Below are 20614 nucleotides of genomic sequence, written 5' to 3' on the forward strand. Positions count from 1 at the left end.
TTCAGGAGTTTTAATAGATGTATTTGTACAATATGGTACTACACATCATTTGTAACCCATTTTCCGAAATGTAAATCCCAGAAGAAGACATAACTATGAATTAGTGTTATGACAGTAGGAGTCGTCAGCAAGCCAGTGATGTCACATGACTCAAATGGAGTGTTTTAGTGGGGTTGCAACTTTTTTGAATTTCAATTTCATTTTTATAAAAGAATACTGACACTCAAGCGAAAAAAAAAAGAAAAAAAAAAGTCAGAAGAACAAAATGACATAATTAATCATTAAGACAATTTCCAGAAGACCGTCAAATACCTTATGGTGAAAATTTTATGGCTGTACAAACAGGTTGAAAGATCCATTATTGTTCAGTTACATAATTAGTTGTGAATCACTGGACACAACAATAAAATATTTAGGAATATGCATCTGGAGTGCTTGAAATGAAATAACCACATAAAACTAGTTGTAAGAAAATGAGTTGTCAGGCAGCCAGTCATCCAACGGACCCGAGTGCCTCGCCATATTGAGTTCAACTTTACCTGGACTCTGGAGATGCTAAAGTGGCCCGTCCACAAGATATGTAAAAGTAGCACTGTGATCGCGCCTAGAGGATCATGTGACATCAACTAGCTGCAGTGTCATGCTCTGCCATCTGGCTTCATTTGGATGCAGTATGGAGGGGCACGGTGTCAGCAAACTGCTCTCAGTTGTACAGACACTGGAGCCACTACACTTCATTCAAGTAGCTCCGGAATTGACTGCATGATGCTGACCGTATCCCTTTTCAGTCCTTCCACCAGAAAAAAATCTCTGTCAATAATGGGAACCGCACTTGGGTTCTCTGCATGGCAGCCATGTGCACTGCCTGCTCAGTTATGGAGCAGACATTCCACAGGACATGTCATGTAAAATCATTCGATAATTTGCAATTAGATTGAAGTTGTGATGCATGCGTTTGTAGCCGAAGTTGGTAAACACTTGACCACAGTAGACACTATTACATGGAAACTGTAGATGAAGTTCAAATTGGTTGCAGTCCACACAAATTTACTACGTACAAATCAATTTTTTTCACTATTTGAAATAACTAGTCTATTATGAAGCCACAAGAATACACAGCTGAGCTGATGGCGTGCTGTCATACAAAGTATGGACTTATATATCTAAAAACAAAGATGATGTGACATACCGAACGAAAGCGCTGGCAGGTCGATAGATACACAAACAAACACAAACACACACACAAAATTCAAGCTTTCGCAACAAACTGTTGCCTCATCAGGAAAGAGGGAAGGAGAGGGAAAGACGAAAGGATGTGGGTTTTAAGGGAGAGGGTAAGGAGTCATTCCAATCCCGGGAGCGGAAAGACTTACCTTAGGGGGAAAAAAGGACGGGTATACACTCGCGCACACACACACATATCCATCCACACATATACAGACACAAGCAGACATATTTAAAGTTTGGGCAGAGATGTCAGTCGAGGCGGAAGTGAAGAGGCAAAGATGATGTTGAATGACAGGTGAGGTATGAGTGGCGGCAACTTGAAATTAGCGGAGATTGAGGCCTGGTGGGTAACGGGAAGAGAGGATATATTGAAGAGCAAGTTCCCATCTCCGGAGTTCGGATAGGTTGGTGTTGGTGGGAAGTATCCAGATAACCCGGACGGTGTAACACTGTGCCAAGATGTGCTGGCCGTGCACCAAGGCATGTTTAGCCACAGGGTGATCCTCATTACCAACAAACACTGTCTGCCTGTGTCCATTCATGCGAATGGACAGTTTGTTGCTGGTCATTCCCACATAGAATGCATCACAGTGTAGGCAGGTCAGTTGGTAAATCACGTGGGTGCTTTCACATGTGGCTCTGCCTATGATCGTGTACACCGTCCGGGTTACAGGACTGGAGTAGGTGGTGGTGGGAGGGTGCATGGGACAGGTTTTACACCGGGGGCGGTTACAAGGATAGGAGCCAGATGGTAGGGAAGGTGGTTTGGGGATTTCATAGGGATGAACTAACAGGTTACGAAGGTTAGGTGGACGGCGGAAAGACACTCTTGGTGGAGTGGGGAGGATTTCATGAAGGATGGATCTCATTTCAGGGCAGGATTTGAGGAAGTCGTATCCCTGCTGGAGAGCCACATTCAGAGTCTGGTCCAGTCCCGGAAAGTATCCTGTCACAAGTGGGGCACTTTTGTGGTTCTTCTGTGGGGGATTCTGGGTTCGAGGGGATGAGGAAGTGGCTCTGGTTACTTGCTTCTGTACCAGGTCGGGAGGGTAGTTGCGAGATGCAAAAGCTGTTTTCAGGTTGTTGGTGTAATGGTTCAGGGATTCTGGACTGGAGCAGATTCGTTTGCCACGAAGACCTAGGCTGTAGGGAAGGGACCGTTTGATGTGGAATGGGTGGCAGCTGTCATAATGCAGGTACTGTTGCTTGTTGGTGGGTTTGATGTGGACGGACGTGTGAAGCTGGCCATTGGACAGGTGGAGGTCAACGTCAAGGAAAGTGGCATGGGATTTGGAGTAGGACCAGGTGAATCTGATGGAACCAAAGGAGTTGAGGTTGGAGAGGAAATTCTGAAGTTCTTCTTCACTGTGAGTCCAGATCATGAAGATGTCATCAATAAATCTGTACCAAACTTTGGGTTGGCAGGCCTGGGTAACCAAGAAGGCTTCCTCTAAGCGACCCATGAATAGGTTGGCGTACGAGGGGGCCATCCTGGTACCCATGGCTGTTCCCTTTAATTGTTGGTATGTCTGGCCTTCAAAAGTGAAGAAGTTGTGGGTCAGGATGAAGCTGGCTAAGGTGATGAGGAAAGAGGTTTTTAGGTAGGGTGGCAGGTGATCGGCGTGAAAGGAAGTGCTCCATCGCAGCGAGGCCCTGAACGTGCGGAATATTTGTGTATAAGGAAGTGGCATCAATGGTTCCCAACATCACCACTGCTGAAGCCCAGGCTATCCGTGATCTGAAGGCTGACCGATCCATCGTCATTCTTCCGGCGGACAAGGGTTCCACGACCGTGGTACTTGATCGTCGGGAGTATGTTGCTGAGGGTCTGCGTCAGCTTTCAGACAACACCACATACAAAGTTTGCCAAGGTAACCCCATTCCCGATGTCCAGGCAGAGCTTCAAGGAATCCTCAGAACCTTAGGCCCCCTACAAAACCTTTCACCTGACTCCATCAACCTCCTGACCCCACCAACACATCGCACCCCTACCTTCTACCGTCTACCTTCTTCCTAAAATCCACAAACCCAATCATCCCGGCCGCCCCATTGTAGCTGGTTACCAAGCCCCCACAGAACGGATCTCTGCCTACGTAGATCAACACCTTCAACCCATTACATGCAGTCTCCCATCCTTCATCAAAGACACCAACCACTTTCTCGAACGCCTGGAATCCTTACCCAATCTGTTACCCCCGGAAACCATCCTTGTAACCATTGATGCCACTTCCTTATACACAAATATTCCGCACGTCCAGGGCCTCGCTGCGATGGAGCACTTCCTTTCACGCCGATCACCTGCCACCCTACCTAAAACCTCTTTCCTCATCACCTTAGCCAGCTTCATCCTGACCCACAACTTCTTCACTTTTGAAGGCCAGACATACCAACAATTAAAGGGAACAGCCATGGGTACCAGGATGGCCCCCTCGTACGCCAACCTATTCATGGGTCGCTTAGAGGAAGCCTTCTTGGTTACCCAGGCCTGCCAACCCAAAGTTTGGTACAGATTTATTGATGACATCTTCATGATCTGGACTCACAGTGAAGAAGAACTTCAGAATTTCCTCTCCAACCTCAACTCCTTTGGTTCCATCAGATTCACCTGGTCCTACCCCAAATCCCATGCCACTTTCCTTGACGTTGACCTCCACCTGTCCAATGGCCAGCTTCACACGTCCGTCCACATCAAACCCACCAACAAGCAACAGTACCTGCATTATGACAGCTGCCACCCATTCCACATCAAACGGTCCCTTCCCTACAGCCTAGGTCTTCGTGGCAAACGAATCTGCTCCAGTCCAGAATCCCTGAACCATTACACCAACAACCTGAAAACAGCTTTTGCATCTCGCAACTACCCTCCCGACCTGGTACAGAAGCAAGTAACCAGAGCCACTTCCTCATCCCCTCGAACCCAGAATCCCCCACAGAAGAACCACAAAAGTGCCCCACTTGTGACAGGATACTTTCCGGGACTGGACCAGACTCTGAATGTGGCTCTCCAGCAGGGATACGACTTCCTCAAATCCTGCCCTGAAATGAGATCCATCCTTCATGAAATCCTCCCCACTCCACCAAGAGTGTCTTTCCGCCGTCCACCTAACCTTCGTAACCTGTTAGTTCATCCCTATGAAATCCCCAAACCACCTTCCCTACCATCTGGCTCCTATCCTTGTAACCGCCCCTGGTGTAAAACCTGTCCCATGCACCCTCCCACCACCACCTACTCCAGTCCTGTAACCCGGACGGTGTACACGATCATAGGCAGAGCCACATGTGAAAGCACCCACGTGATTTACCAACTGACCTGCCTACACTGTGATGCATTCTATGTGGGAATGACCAGCAACAAACTGTCCATTCGCATGAATGGACACAGGCAGACAGTGTTTGTTGGTAATGAGGATCACCCTGTGGCTAAACATGCCTTGGTGCACGGCCAGCACATCTTGGCACAGTGTTACACCGTCCGGGTTATCTGGATACTTCCCACCAACACCAACCTATCCGAACTCCGGAGATGGGAACTTGCTCTTCAATATATCCTCTCTTCCCGTTACCCACCAGGCCTCAATCTCCGCTAATTTCAAGTTGCCGCCACTCATACCTCACCTGTCATTCAACATCATCTTTGCCTCTTCACTTCCGCCTCGACTGACATCTCTGCCCAAACTTTAAATATGTCTGCTTGTGTCTGTATATGTGTGGATGGATATGTGTGTGTGTGCGAGTGTATACCCGTCCTTTTTTCCCCCTAAGGTAAGTCTTTCCGCTCCCGGGATTGGAATGACTCCTTACCCTCTCCCTTAAAACCCACATCCTTTCGTCTTTCCCTCTCCTTCCCTCTTTCCTGATGAGGCAACAGTTTGTTGCGAAAGCTTGAATTTTGTGTGTGTGTTTGTGTTTGTTTGTGTATCTATCGACCTGCCAGCGCTTTCGTTCGGTAAGTCACATCATCTTTGTTTTTAGATATATTTTTCCCACGTGGAATGTTTCCCTCTATTATATTGATATCAGTAATTTGAACCCAACAATTAAGTATGGACTTATCCACACAAAAGTAGTACCTCTCACGCAATCCAAAATGACCTGACCATTCAGATTTACATTTTTTTATTAATCAATATTAGTTTACTAACAGGAGTGTCATGTAACTAGAACTGCACTGAACACTGAAACATTTAAGCAGTTGTGTGTGTAACTCACAATAGATTGTAGAAAATATGAGCTTCCCTTTCCTGAAATTCAAGATAATCCTGCCTTTTGTGATAGGCACAGAAGAGACAGCAGAATATCACTCCGGAATAAACTGAGAACAAGTATTGAAGTTATGGAAAGTAAAATATTTTTTAACAAAACCTATACAAGCTATAGAAAAATGATCCTTTGGTTATACTACCAGATACTTCTAATTCTTGTGTGTCCCTAACTGTGCCATTGTTTTACATTTCTATTATATGGTCTGCTAAGATAATATTGAAATAGGTTTCCTGGCTGATTTCCATCACATACACACTCAAGTCATCAGTTATATTTATCTGCATACCCCACATTCTGCTTGTCATTTGCCCCCCAATCCAATTTAGTCTGCTAAAAGTGGACATCATAGACATGTATACAGCAAAGAGGGAGCCACAGATGCAATCACAACAGCATTTTGGGCGATAATGAATTGACCTAATGGCTCAGTCACCAAAAGGTTTCTGCATATATTCTTGACAATCCTGGTCCTCGCAACTGACTGTTTACTATGACCATTCAGTAATACAGAACATAGCACTTTGTGAAGGAAATACTTGGTGATTTTGACTCAATTTAAATATCATTTGTGGCTTTTGTCATTTGTGACGAACTTGATTTTTCACAATATCATTTGTTATATTAAATTTTATAATGGTTATCCACTTCATACTCTTGTGCTTCACTTGAGGAAAGAGTTTATAGCTGACTTTCCTCTTCTTATATTAACTATTTTCTAAGGTGTTTTCAATCAATAGACATGTAAATTCTTAAGCAGTAACTGCGCAAGTAGTTACCTGTATCAAAAGGAGAAGCCACCTGCGAAAACTATAAAACTGCAAGAAGACAACTGGCATGTACTTACTTTCACATGGTGAATTTTCTGTACTACCACTGAACGTACTTACCTGAAGAAATAAAAAGCATTCCTAGCTTTTGGAATTGTTTGTTCCTTCTTTAAGGAGGAAATAATCATTCCAAAAACTTGAAATCTGGGAATATTTTTTTTTCTCTTTGTAACAGTGTATCTCAACAATATCAAGATGAGTTGTTATGCATTAGTGTCATAATAACAACATAGAATCATCCAAGACTTACTTGACAATGCCAAAACCTAAACTGACAATGATGACCAACATGCGTGCCAACATTCGTTTAGCACAAGAAACCAGCTCAGCCATCAAAACAGCACCCTTTACAGACTGTCCTGTTGAATTTATGCTTTGATATTCTGCATAGAATGTGGCCTGCAGAAATAAAAAGACAGGTCAATCAGTCAATAATTCACAACAGTGTACAAAAACAAAGAACTATTCTAAAGAAACATTCAAACTTATCACGACTCCTATATATATATAAAAAAAAAAAAAAAAAAAAAAAAAAAAAAAAAGCTTGAGATTTGTTAGAAACATTTATAGCTTAATTTCATGCATTATGTATAAAATAACTGTGGAAATTCAAACAAAATTATCTGTAGAAAGGTGGCAATGAGTCCAAGGGTGAGTACAGCATGATGCCAACTAAAATTTACTAATAAAGAAAAAAACCACAACACATGCAATCAGATAAAAAGCATGAAGTCATCTGCCTTTTTTGATTACTGAGGAATCTACATCTACATACCTACTCCACAAGCCACAGTACGGTGCATGACAGAGGGGTACTTTACACCACTACTAGTCATTTCCTTTCCTGTTCCACTTGCAAACAGAGTGAGGGAAAAACTACTTCCTATATGCCTCTGTACCTAATCTCACATACCTTACCTTCATGATCCTTACGCAAAATGTATGTTGGTGGCAGCAGAATTGTTCTGCAGTCAGCTTCATATGGCAGTTATCTAAATTTTCTTAACAGTATTCCTCGAAAAGAATGTTGTCCCCCATGGAGTCCCATTTGATTTCCCGAAGCATCTCCATAATACCTGCGCGTTGTTTGAACCTACTGATAACAAATCTACAGCGCTCGCCTCTGAATTGCTTTGAAGTCTTCTTTTGATCTGACGTGGTACTTATACCAAACACTCAAGCAGTACTCAAGAATAGGTTGGACTAGTGTCCTATATGCAGTTTCCTTTGCAGATGAACGAAGTTTCCCAAAATTCTCCCAATAAACCAATGTTAACCATTCACCTTCCCTACCACAATCCTCACATGCTTGTTCCATTTGGTATCACTTTGCAACGTTCCACCCAGATATTTAAACAATGTGACTTTATCAATAGTGCACTACTAAGCTGTATTTAAACATCGGGGTACGTTTTCCTACTCAACTGCATTAACTTGCATTTTTCTACATTTAGTGCTAGCTGCTCCATTTATCATACCAACTAGTAATTTTTTCTAACTTGTCTTGTATCCTTCTACAGTCACTCTACTTTGCTACCTTCCCATATACCACAGCATATCAGAAAACAACCGCAGATTGCTGCCACCTTGTACGCCAGATCATTTACGTATATAGAAAATAACAGTGGTCCTATTACACATCCCTGAGGGATATCTGATGATACCCTTGTCTCTGACAAACATTTGCCGTTGAGGACAACATACTGGGTTCTATTACTTAGGTAATTTTCGAGCCATTCACATATTTGGGAACCTATTCCATACGTTCATAACTTCGTTACCAGCCTGCATTGGGACACCATAAAAAATGCTTTTCGGCTTTCATTTTACTATCTTCAACCGCAACACCAGACTGGTCAACAAGTGACTGGATGGAAACCTTAGACCCACTTAGTGATTTTACATAGGGCCAGGATTTGCTTGGGTTTTTGGCCAGATCTTTTACTGAGGTATGACAATGGTAGTAGTTGTATGTTTGAGGCATACAGCATTTCATAGACACTCGCATCTCTACTAACCTCAGCCTGTCATCATTGTCATGTTTTCTTTTAAACCAAGATTGCAACAGCCTTTGCTTCCTCAGCGTTTTCCCAATTTCATTGTTAAACCACGGTGAGTTTTCTTTATCCTTAATTCTTTTACTAGGCACATAGTTCTCCGCACAATGATTTACAACCTGTTAAAACTTTGCCTATAATTCCTCTGTGACCATCTTACTTGAAATAAGTGATGTCAATTCCTTGTCTAAGTGAGATGCTAACAACTGCTTATCTGCTTTTTCTAGCAGAAACACTCTCCTAGCCTTCTTGACTGATTTATTAACTTTCGTAACAGTAGTTGCTATAGTGACATCATGATCACTAATCCCCGCCTCTATACTGGCATTGTGGATAAGGTCCAGTCTGTTTGTAGCTACAAGGTCTCAGATATTTGCATTGCCTATGGTGTGCCAAACTATCTGCTAAAGAGTGTTTTCAGAAAATGTGCTCAAAAGAACTTCACAAGACCGTCTGTATCACTGCAATGAATCCATAGACACCCTTGTCTATATTCAGTAGGTTGAAGTTGCCTCCAACTATGACGACGGGAGTGGGGGTGGGGGGTGGGAGAAGGTGGGGGAGGATCCAACACTAAGGAGGAGTTGAGCAACATAAATGAAAGTTGGTAGACATCCTTCTGCATCTTAAGGAAGAGGAGATTAGTGTTTAATGTCCTGCTAACAGCGAGGTCTTTAGGTCATAAAAGATGGAGCACAAGTTCGGATTAGGAAAGGAAATCAGCTGTGCCCTTTCTAAGTAGCTGTCCTGGCATTTTCAAGAAGCAATTTACAAAAATCACAGAAAATCTGCGCCATCTCGCTCGGTCTACATCTGAAAGATGATGTCTATTTGAATCTCACACCAGGCATATAAGAGTGGCACTAGTTGTGCCATTATGAGGATGCAAATCAGGTTTGCTTTAAATGCATGCTCTAATGGTTGGGAGCATTAGTTACCTTTTAGGTTGGACATGGTGAGTTGATGTTAGTCAAGAATGCCTTTAAGGTGACAGAGACGGCATAATCAATACTTCACCAAGTGAGTTTGAACAAGGTCATGTAATAGGGCTATAAGAAGCTGGATGTTCCTTCTGCGATATTACAGAAAGACGTGACAGGAACATAGCCACAGTACATGATTGCTGGCAGTGGTGGTCTAGAGATTGTACAGTCTTGAGAAGACCACGCTCTGGATGATCATGTAACACTACTGAAAGTGAAGACCCTTGTGTTCAGTGCATGGCTCTCGTGCATCATACTGCATCTGCAGCAGCAATTTGTGCAGCAGTTGGCACCACTGTGACACAATAAACTGTTACAAGTCAGTTACTTTAAGGACAGCTCTGAGCCAGACACCCTGTGCAGTGTGCATTCCAGCGACTCCAAACCCCCGCCATTTGCAGCTTCAGTAGTGTCAAGTGAGAACTCACTAGAGGGCAGGGTGGAGGTCTAATGTGTTTTGGTCAGGAGGCAGCCATCTGAGGGCTAGACACACTGGATCTGCACCTGCAGATACAGTCTGGGGTGCAACTTTGTATTACAGCAAGAGTTCTCTCGTAGTTGTCACACGCACCCTGACTGCAAAATTGTACATCAATCTGCTGATTCAATCTGTTGTGTTACCAGTTGGAACAGCATTTCAGGGGAGTTTTCCAACAGGATAACTCTCACCTAAATACTATTGTGTCTTGGCCTGCTTGATCACCAGATTTGTCTCTAATCAAGCACATATGGGACAACATCGTCCGACAACTCTGGCGTCATCCACAAACAGCATTGACCATCCCTGTATTGACCAAACAAGTGCAACAGGCACCTGTACAGCACAACACATGCACGTTTGCATAGCTGCACTTTACATTCTGGCAGTTACACTAGTTACTAATGTACCAGCATTTCGCACCTGCAGTGGCTTATCTCACACTTACATTAACCTGTGACCTTGCAATGTTAATCACTTAGATATGTTACCTAGACAAATGTATTCCCAATGTTTCATTACTACACATTAATTATTTTTTGGTGTTACGACCAGGTAACCTCAGTGTCACATTCAACTTCGACGTCAATAGTGACAATATTTTTGTCAACAGCAATGAACACTCCCCCTCCTATGGCATCTAATCAACTCTTGGCATTTTCCTGGGCCACCAGGATTCCACAACACACTAAGCAACATAAATCAAAACCTTAAAGAAGAAGTGAGAGCACCTACGGCTACTTCCTTGAACAAAAGCATTACTATGACTATTATCACTGTTATGGATACAAAAATACTTCATGTACCTCCCTGAATACTCACAACGAGAGTAAAAAAAAATTATTGGTAGGTTTATCACACACGCTATACAGCCCATAGCTAACGCCATCCAATGGTCACACGTTTGAGATTCTATAGGTAAGTAATCTTGCTAAATCTGTCCAATTTTCATGATTCTATTAACAACTTATGGTGGTGGACTAAAGTGTCAATAGTCACTATTAGTAATAATAACCACTGGCACTTCAGTTCATTAAGGATACAGGGTATTTCTCTCGCTCAATATTATGTAAAAATCAACACCCATTTCTTTCAGGCACTGTTTCTAATGTATAGGTTTTACAGATTTTTTTGTTGACATCAGGTAATGCAGCACACTTTCTAAACAAATTGGAAGTATTCTGAATATTTCTGAACCTGCTTCGGGTTATTAAAAAAAGTACAAACACACTGACAATTTTTTCCCCAAATGCTTCCTCAAATTGAGACCCCATTTAATCCAATGTTATATATTTGAAGGTGTCCAAATTTTTACTAGATATGCATGAAATGATGGCTGAGGTACTAGACTTATTTAATGCCACCTATTATGTATATTACTAGGATAAAAAATATGACATCTTACATTTTAATTTTTATAATTTTTTCCTAATAAAAATGTTATTTTTTCTATAATTTAGTTGATTCTGCAAAAAGGTTAGGTCTACTGCATAAATATGGACTATTGAAAGTTACAGAAAAAATTAGAGAAATGCTTTATAAACTTCAGGAAATATTGGTACCTGAATTCTGAAAAATACAACTTGCGGGAAATTGCAACATGCAGTCATGCATTGTCTTGCTCACAAATGGGGTATGGGGTGTTGTGCAGAAAGGGTACAGCTACAGGTCGCAGGATGACATTGGTCACAGTGCCCTCGACATGCAACAACTGTGATTTGTGGTTGAACCCGATAGCACCCCACAACATAAGGCCTTAAGCTGGTGATGTATGTCTTGTGCGTATGCAGTCACTGTGATGCCGTTTCTCCCATCTGCAGCAAACCAAAATCAGGTCATCATTTTCAAACAAACAGAACCTGGACTTGTCAGAAAACACTATCTGATGCCATTATTGTCCTCAGTGATGTAAATACCATACGCCATTGCCATCTAGCATGTTTCAGCACATTCATCAATGTAGGTAGAAAAGTGGACGACACACTTATAGCCCACACCCTAACAAATGGCAATGGACTGTCACTCCTAATAGTGTATATTACACTGTTCCATTTTGTGACAGAGCAGAGGAGGACACAGATCTGTCCTGCAATACCACTCAGATGAGGTTTCAATCTTCTCAAGGGGGGGAGGATGAAATATTCTCCACACACGTTGCACTGCCGAAACAGTTCCTTCCCTATGAGCAGCAATTTCCCGAATGGATGCACCATATTCTCTCATGCCAATAATGCGCCCTCTAAAAATCACTGATTTGATGGTACAGTTAGCTCACATCTCTGTGAGGCATTCTGCGCATCTGCTCAAGTGCAATGATCCATTACCTTAGATTTATAGTGACAACGAGAGCCAGTCACATCTTACCAGTAGGTGGTGTTGCGCTGCAATATCGATGTTTATCTTGAACCCACAGGCCAACATGGTTCAAATGCTAATCATTTCTGCAGGACATACTAATATACATGTTCTGTGAATATGAACATCCTATCTCTAGTCGTTCCAGGTGTTCTGTTCTTTTCTAGACATCGATGTAGTAGTAAAGCATGCGGTGGAAACGTGGATTCCTTAAAGTCGAAAAAGGTGAACACCCAACTGCCATCAGGCATTGTGAAGATGAGTGTTTTTTGGGACTGCCATGGCAATGTACTGAAATACAATACTCATAAAGACAAATCATCACAGGAGCATACTACTGAAATCTCTCCATGAGGTTATGGGAGGCTATCAACATGAACCATCACAGGAAACTGTCCAAGTGGGTGTCTCGACTCAATGGCAACACCGCGGCTCATTCTGCACAGTAGACAACCGCACATACTGCTTCTTTGGACGTTCAAATTTTGTCTTGTCCTGTATTATCCTGATATGGAACCCGGTGACTACTTACTCGTTCATGTTTGTTGACACTGTCAAAATCATAGACGAGTCAGCCCCCTGTTCTAATTTTTTTTTTTTTTTTTTTTTTTTGTTACGGATTAAAAATCCTCAAAGTCAAGACTGTAAACAAATTTTATTGTGAATACTAGTTTCAACAACAAAACACACCACCTTCTGACCATAAAAAGAAAAAAAAAGTCTTGACCAGTGTAATTGCCATAACAGCTTAACACATTGTCATAAAATACTTTTTTTATGATCTGAAGATGGCTTACGTGTAGCTGAAACTAGTAATCACAATAAAATTTGTTTGCGATCTTGACTTCATGGATTTTTTATCCTTAACACAAAAAAATAATGACTGATGGCTCATCTCTGATATTGACAATGTCAACCAACATTATAAACTTGCCAGGTCAGGCAACGAGACACTTCAAACAACTACGTAAATTTTTTGATCTTCTTCTAATTAACTGCATTATCCAGTGTTGAGTAAAATGTGTCACATTGAAGGCTGAATATGTAGAGAGGAATGAACAACATCACAAAGCTTTATGGTCGCAGTTTGATCCTGAGTTCTGGGTCATTGCCGAGTGATAATGGTTCTGAACTGCACCCCTCCTCAGATGCCATGGATTCTGGACCACAATGAACCACTACTCCGAATCAGACCTCGATTACAAGTCAAATGTAATACTGAGGAAATGTTTCAGTGAAAGGCAAGAGTCTAGGTTGAAGATTTGTCCATCACATAGTTTTAATCTGCCAGAAGATTTTTACAACAGCACAGACTCTGCTGCAGGGTGAAAGATTCATTCTAGACTTCCTTCAGCATTTCTGTTGCAGCCATATCCTTGCATACATGATCTTAATACTGTACAATGCTGTTATCTGCAAATTTACTAATGTGGTCCACAGAACAACTCTAAATCTTCACAATATTTTACCTTTTCAAGCATACCCAGAAGTATTACTCCGCCAATCCAAAACTGAATTCTTAGAAGATCTCGCCACTGACAGAAAGAAACAATAAGCCAAGCAATTCCGTAAAGAACATACACCACACACATGGCTCCATAAAACTGTGAACAGAAAAATATAAATAAATTATCACAATAAGGCATCAATATCACATTACATAACATAAAAAGTATGTCAATAAGAATAAACATTCATTAGTGAAACAATGACTTACTGCAAGAAGTGGCCAATCAGCAGCAGAAAGATAACCATGTGGACCTTTCATATCTATCTGAATAGAAACATTGCAAGGTTTCTCTGGTTTTTCTACAACGACATTGAGGAGATACATACCATCCCTTGGAATTGCTATTATAATTTTGTGGTCATGTTCAACCTGCAGAGATTAACCAATGCAAAAGCATTATAAATTTATAATTGCAGCTTTAAAAAAGTTCACAATAACAGTAAATCATAAAATTAAGTATCAACAATGCCCATAACAGACTGATCGATTAGGTTTTAGGATTTGATGAGCAAATCTGTATCCTTTCCAGCAAATAGTATTAACATGAAGAATGAGCAGGGCTTTGAGTTTGAACACAAGACTATTCACAAAGTGATCACTGTACTTTTATACATATCAATTAAAGATAGAGTAGATGGTCTTACACTGTCCTGGTTGTCAAGCTTCAGTGATGTTGCTTTGGGCTCTGTCTTTTGTGGGGGCTTCTTATCTACATTATCTTGGTTTTCTGCTATAGTTCCACCTTCACTGTCAGGACTCCTCTTTTTCCTGGTTTTACTTGCAGAGCCGTTACCATCTCCTTGAGTTTTCTCCTTTGTATTGCCTTGCTGCAAAGCTTTCGATACCGCTCCTTCAGACATGAAGGACTGCAAAATAAAAGAGAGTTGGTTTTCCAGTAAGACGGCTGTGTACGGTAGTAGCAGTGGTGACTAAAGGAAAAATTGCAATGTAATTACTGCTCCACCAAGCAATGAAATTAAGTCCTGCAACACTGGCCAAGAACTAAAACACACACACACAGCTGAAAGGGTTGCATACTCCCAGTTTGTACAGGAACAAGGTAAAAATCACTTCTGTTATATTCTCTTAAACACCAGAATACTGACCACTTTACAAGTTCCTTATCGCATTATGCGCAGAAAAAAAAAGTTAATAATAATTAAACTTTGGCAACAGGGGTCCTAAAGGCTCCATGCCAGGATAAAAGAAGTCACAGATGAGTAACAAATCTTAAAACACACATACAACTAGGCTCAGCTGGCCCAGCTGATTGTACCACATATCGGTCACTTTCCAGGGTAACGGTGAAGACCTCAATGGTAGTGAAGGCAGAAAAGGTGGACTCTGGAATAGCAGAGCTGGCATGAGGGGTAGTCTGTTTTCCAAGACTAAATGAAAAAGGGGGCAAAACAGTTCCACATGTTAGTGGTGGTATCCTGGCTGCGTCTGTTTCACATGTTAATGGTGGCTGAATCAATAAAATGCCCATTTAACAAATTGGCCTTATTTTGGATATTCAGAGATGACCCTGGATTTTCTGCTCTCAACAATTTACATCATTTCCATCTTCATCACCATCTTCATCTTCGTATCATTCCAGCATACCTGGTAGCTGTTTATGATTAATTTGCCTCTATTTTGCTCTGTCTTGATAGATTTCTTATCTTGATATTGTTTCACAGTTTTCTCCTCTGGTCTTCAGATATAGCCATTATCTGCTGCGTCATCATTTTGGTTTCTTTCTCCTGCAAATTTCTATACAAGTATTGCTTTTATAGGCGGCTATCCTTCATCCTCTTCACATATCTAAACCACTTGAACCATGCAGTACTCTGTCTCTCAGACACTAACAGATCCACCTATATCTCTCCTCTGATATCTTCATTCCTAATTTTTATCTCTTCTTGTCTTCTACAACACTGATTGCTGAAACTTCTTTTCACATGCCTGTAACTTGCTGACATCTGCCTCATTAACTACACAGCACTCCAAGCTGTCCGTCATAATAGGCTGGAGACATGTTTTAAACATAGTCTCACAGGAACTCCCTTGTCCTACACAAGATATTGCATTTGATGAAAAAACTTAGATCTCTTTCTTACTCTGTGCTGTACTTCTAGTTTGGCAGTTTTATTCCTTGATTTAGTACTTCCCAGGTAACTGAAAGCTTCCACACATTCAGTTTTCTCTCCAACTAGCATCAGGTTGCCCTGGGCAGATGTCCTGTTCATAATCATTGCTACAGTTTTGCTCTTGCTTACTGTCAGCTGGTGCTCTTTTAAACTGGAAGTCCCATTCATCTAATCATTCCTGTACCTCGAGTTGTGTTTCTCCCCAAATAGCTAAATGAAATGAAATGTCGTGTGGCAAAGGCCTCCCAGTGGGTAGACCTGGCGTAAAACCACTCTGATGAAGATATATTGTCATTGCAATACTGTCAATCCTGAACACTCAGTGACCATGAATATTTTGTTTTTGTAATCATCGTGAAGATCTAATATGTTGGAAGATTTTGGTGACTGGCAGAATTCCGATACTGTTTTGTAGGGAGGAAATAGTAGAGCTGCACAGAACCCCCTGATGAATTGAGTGGGCCTTTTTAAGTAACCATAACCACATAATCTACTCTATGGATTTATTTGTTGAGTAGCAGAATAAATTCTTAGTAATCATGAAAACTGATAGTGGTTAGAGGATTGGATACTTACTCAACAGTGAACATGATCCCAGACTCCACAAGAAAGAGACAAAATAGTGAGCCAATGATGGAACCATTAATTGAAAAAGATACGTATCATTTTCCTTGAAATACATTTGTGTCGAGATGCCAAACTTTTTTGCAATCTTAGTGGAGCTAAGTTAAATAGGGGCCAAAGCTTGAACTGGTCAAGTTTTGCTGAAATATTTTTAGATAAAAAAAGGGCCATTGTAGCAAGTTTGCTAACAGTACTTAGTGAGGAACACATCTTTGAAGTATGTAATAGTTCGCATTCCAAGAGTAAAAATTGTTTATGGTATTTAAAATCAACGTAAGATTTGACTTCTGATTGAACCCCCAGTTAACTAAAGTAATGAAAGAATAATAAAAGCAGATAGAAAGAAAAATCTTACTTAAAAACAAGAAAGAAAGAAAAAATAAATACAATAAAAATAATTTTAACTGGAGGAAAAGTAAAGCTTTATTCGTGATCAGTTTACAGTTAAATATTATGCAGATAAGCTAGTACTCAGAGACTCAAATGAACTTTGATAAAAAAAACCTGATTAAAAAAAATTTCAAAAATCCCAAGATTTTGAAGGGTTATTAAGAGTGGTACAAGTGCGTCACTAGTTTGATATTGAGAGCTTTAAGCAAGATAGCTATGACTATTTTGCTTATATTGAAGTCATCATGTTTGATAAGTACAAGAAACTGAAAAGAATGGCTCGTAACTGAAAGAAAAAGAAAGAAAAATCATAAATAAAGGAACAGAATTTTTGTTAGATTGAGTTGCTAAATAACTTTACATTCAATCAACACAGATAGGAAATAATATTGTACTTGGATTAAAAATATGCCAAATTCATATGAGAAACAATTCATTTGGCTGATGAGGATATTGTGTATCACGACACGTGAGAGTATAATTGTCAGTTATTTTTCTTCATCCTGTCATCAATATCCTTTTTATCTGTGTCTTGAAAGCAATGTAATACTATGGTGGTACAATTTAAAATATGATTGGAGTGATGTCAAGGAGATTATCCTTTTTTGTGTTTAATTTTGCTGTTAGATGAGACATAACTGGACAAGAAGGAATCTCTCCAGAGTAAACTTATTTTTATTTGGTAATAAAATCAGTGGATCATGTGTTGTAATATCAGTAGCCACACCGTGGATGAATACTTACTGAATACAGCACTCAGTAATTGAACAAAGTGATCTAGTGCATACAAGAAGGCAGTAGGATTCACTAGATAACAACAACCTAAGGTTGATGCAATTTATTGGGAATCTCTCCAGAGTAAACTTATTTTTATTTGGTAATAAAATCAGTGGATCATGTGTTTTAATATCAGTAGCCACACCGTGGATGAATACTTACTGAATACAGCACTCGGTAATTGAACAAAGTGATCTAGTGCATAAAAGAAGGCAGTAGGATTCACTAGATAACAACAACCTAAGGTTGATGCAATTTATTGGGAATGAGTACCTGCAGGGAGTCATTACTTATGTTAAGTGCCAAGTGGAGCTTTTGGAGTAAAGAGAGAGTAAAGACATCTCTTTAAATAACCATGTCGGTTATTTACTGAACACATGCCTTAGTGATGTTCTAGAAAGAATAGATAAAGGATTACTATTTAGAATTAAATTACACGTACGTAAGGTGGTAGAAACTAGTTTCATTTTGCGTATGCTACTTTTAAAATTAGCCATACCAATTGAACTTGGTTCATTAGAACAGTTCAAAAAGTGGTCTGATAGCAGTGCCTAAACAAAGTAGACATGTTTATCACACTGGTTTAAATAAATTTTATATATCTGCCCTGGGACAAGAGGTCAGTGTACAGCAGAGCAAGGCTAAAGATTTACAAAATGTCAGCTATCTAGGTTCTTGGGCTGCCCTGTGTTGCAAGGGTCACTACATCTAGTAGTGTCCCGTAGTAAACAGCGCACTGATTTGATGGAGCAGTTCTCCATCTCAGCATGTTATGAGAAAGCTTATGTCTCCAGAATGAAATTTTCACTCAGCAGTGGAGTGTGCACTGATATTAAATTTCCTGGCAGATTAAAACTGGGTGCTGGACTGAGACTCGAACTCAGAACCTTTGCCTTTCACGGGTAAGTGCTCTACCATCTGAGCTATCCAAGCACCACTCATGACTTGTCCTCGAAGCTTTAATTTTGCCATTACCTTGTCTCCTACCTTCCAAACTTCACAGAAGCTCTCTCCTGCAGACCTTGCAGAACTAGCACTCCTGGAAGAAAGGATATTGCGAAGTCATGGCTTAACCATAGCCTGGAGGACGTTTCCAGAATGAAATTTTCACTCTGCAGCAGAGTATGCGCCAATATGAAACTTCCTGGCAGATTAAAACTGTGTGCCGGACTGAGACTCAAACTCAGGACCTTTGTCTTTCATGGGCAAGGGCTCTACCATCTGAGCTACACAAGGAAGGTAGGAGACAAGGTACTGGCGGAATAAAGCTATGAGGATGGGTCGTGAGTCATGCTTGGGTAGTTCAGATGGTAGAGCACTTGCCTGTAAAAGGCAAAGATCCCAAGATCAAGTCTTGGTCTGGCACACAGTTATAATCTGCCAGGAAGTTTCAGCAACTTACGTCGTTAGTAGTTAATTCACTGTGGGCGCAAAATATTTTCAGTTAGATGCCTTTTCCATTTTTGGTTTGAACAAAATACATTTTGTGTCCCACTCAGTCCCCTCTCAAGAATTGGGCTCCTTACTACTGTCATGTCATCAGCTGTTTGAGAATACCTTGGGACTGGCAGAAAATTTCAGGGTATATGTCTCCCTTAGCTGCAAGAAATACCTAAATTTTACCAACCCTGTCCCATTCCTTTCGACATGAGTGACGAAGTCAAAACTAAGTTGCACAGTTGGCAGGATCTCGGCATCATTCCTCCTGTTTTGTTGAGTCAGTGGACCATCCCTTTGGTGGTGATTGAGAAGCCAGACAGCACTGTGTGCCTTTGCACTGATCTTAAAGAGACAGCCAATGCACAATGTGTCACGGAGCCATATCCAATTTCATGGCTGGAGGAGCTGTTGTCTGGAAACCAATATTTTCCATGCACTGACTTACACAATGCATACATGTATTTGCTATTTTTGATGCTGCTTCTCACAATTTCTTGGTGCTCCACACCCCCTTAGGGGTTTACCAATTTAATCACTTGCCCTTTGGAATTTTGTTTGCACAGTGAATTTATCAATGATATTTGGAGCAACTGAATCAGAATATTTCCCGTTTCATCAACTACCTCAATGACGTCTGGTTCAGGGGCTCCACGTGAGAAAAACATATGAAATTTGCATGTAATTTTGCAAGACCTTCACTATATATCGGAAAAATGTAGTTTCTTTCCCAAAGGTGCATTTTTTGGGATTTGTGCTTAGCAAGGATGGCCTTATCCCTATGAATGATACGTCAAAGCCATCAACAACTTGCCACTGCCCATGAACCTGAAGGAGCTCCTGTCTCTTTTGGGGCAAGTTTCTTATTTCACTAAGTTTATTCTCCACACCTCATACATCTGCCATCCTCCCACCTGGCTTCACCAAAAGGGCATCAAATCTGTATGGTCTGGAGACTGTCAATGGGCTTTTCAGTCCCTCAAGCAGTTTTTGTGGTCTGCTCCATATGCAGCTCCTTTTACACCTGTAAACCATTAACTCTGGCCACCGGCATGTGCCTATATGGCAGAGTTTTGGTCCCATCACATCAGCACTTAGAGGGCACCAAGCAGCCCATCACTTACAGATCGAAGATGCTTTCAGCAGTGCAATGTAATTACTCACAGGTGAAAAGAAGCTACTTCTTTTGCTTTTTGACATAAAAAAGTTTCAGGTTCTCTAGTATGGAGCAAAGTTCCTACTTATCACTGACTACTGGGTGCTTGTTCCATTATTCAGCCCTCATTTCAAGCTACCAGACAGGACTGTCAACCGACTGCAGAGATGACTGCTCTTTCTCAGTAGGTGTTGCTGTGACATTTGTTACTGGTCCTCATTCAGATGCACTGTCATGGCTTCCCGCGGGACTAGATCCAGAGTTTGATCGACAGGTGGCTCTCATTTGTGCACCAGACGGTGAAGGGACCAAACTGTGAGGTCATCGGTCCCTTGTTCCCAGTATAACAATTACCCAAGGGAAAGAAGAAAACAAAGATGATGTACAGCACAATAACA

The 20614-nt window shown here is 41.0% G+C and overlaps 2 protein-coding genes across 3 annotated transcripts in view; one reads left to right on the forward strand and one right to left on the reverse strand.

Moving 5' to 3' along the window:
- LOC126194795 (uncharacterized) overlaps positions 1-20614 on the forward strand; it is a 71061-nt gene that overhangs the window by 44362 nt on the left and 6085 nt on the right. The gene's annotated exons all lie outside the window — the stretch shown is intronic.
- The window catches only part of LOC126194794 (transmembrane protein 87A), a 76068-nt gene that overhangs the window by 38875 nt on the left and 16579 nt on the right, over positions 1-20614 (reverse strand). The window contains exons 5-8 of the mRNA XM_049933100.1: positions 14345-14566; positions 13908-14069; positions 13660-13794; positions 6568-6716 (exon numbers count right to left, since the gene is read on the reverse strand). Coding sequence (XP_049789057.1) covers positions 6568-6716; positions 13660-13794; positions 13908-14069; positions 14345-14566 — 668 coding nt within the window. The remainder of the gene's footprint in view (positions 1-6567; positions 6717-13659; positions 13795-13907; positions 14070-14344; positions 14567-20614) is intronic.

This window comes from Schistocerca nitens, chromosome 7, assembly GCF_023898315.1.
Source record: "Schistocerca nitens isolate TAMUIC-IGC-003100 chromosome 7, iqSchNite1.1, whole genome shotgun sequence".
NCBI classification, from domain to species: Eukaryota; Metazoa; Arthropoda; class Insecta; order Orthoptera; family Acrididae; genus Schistocerca; species Schistocerca nitens.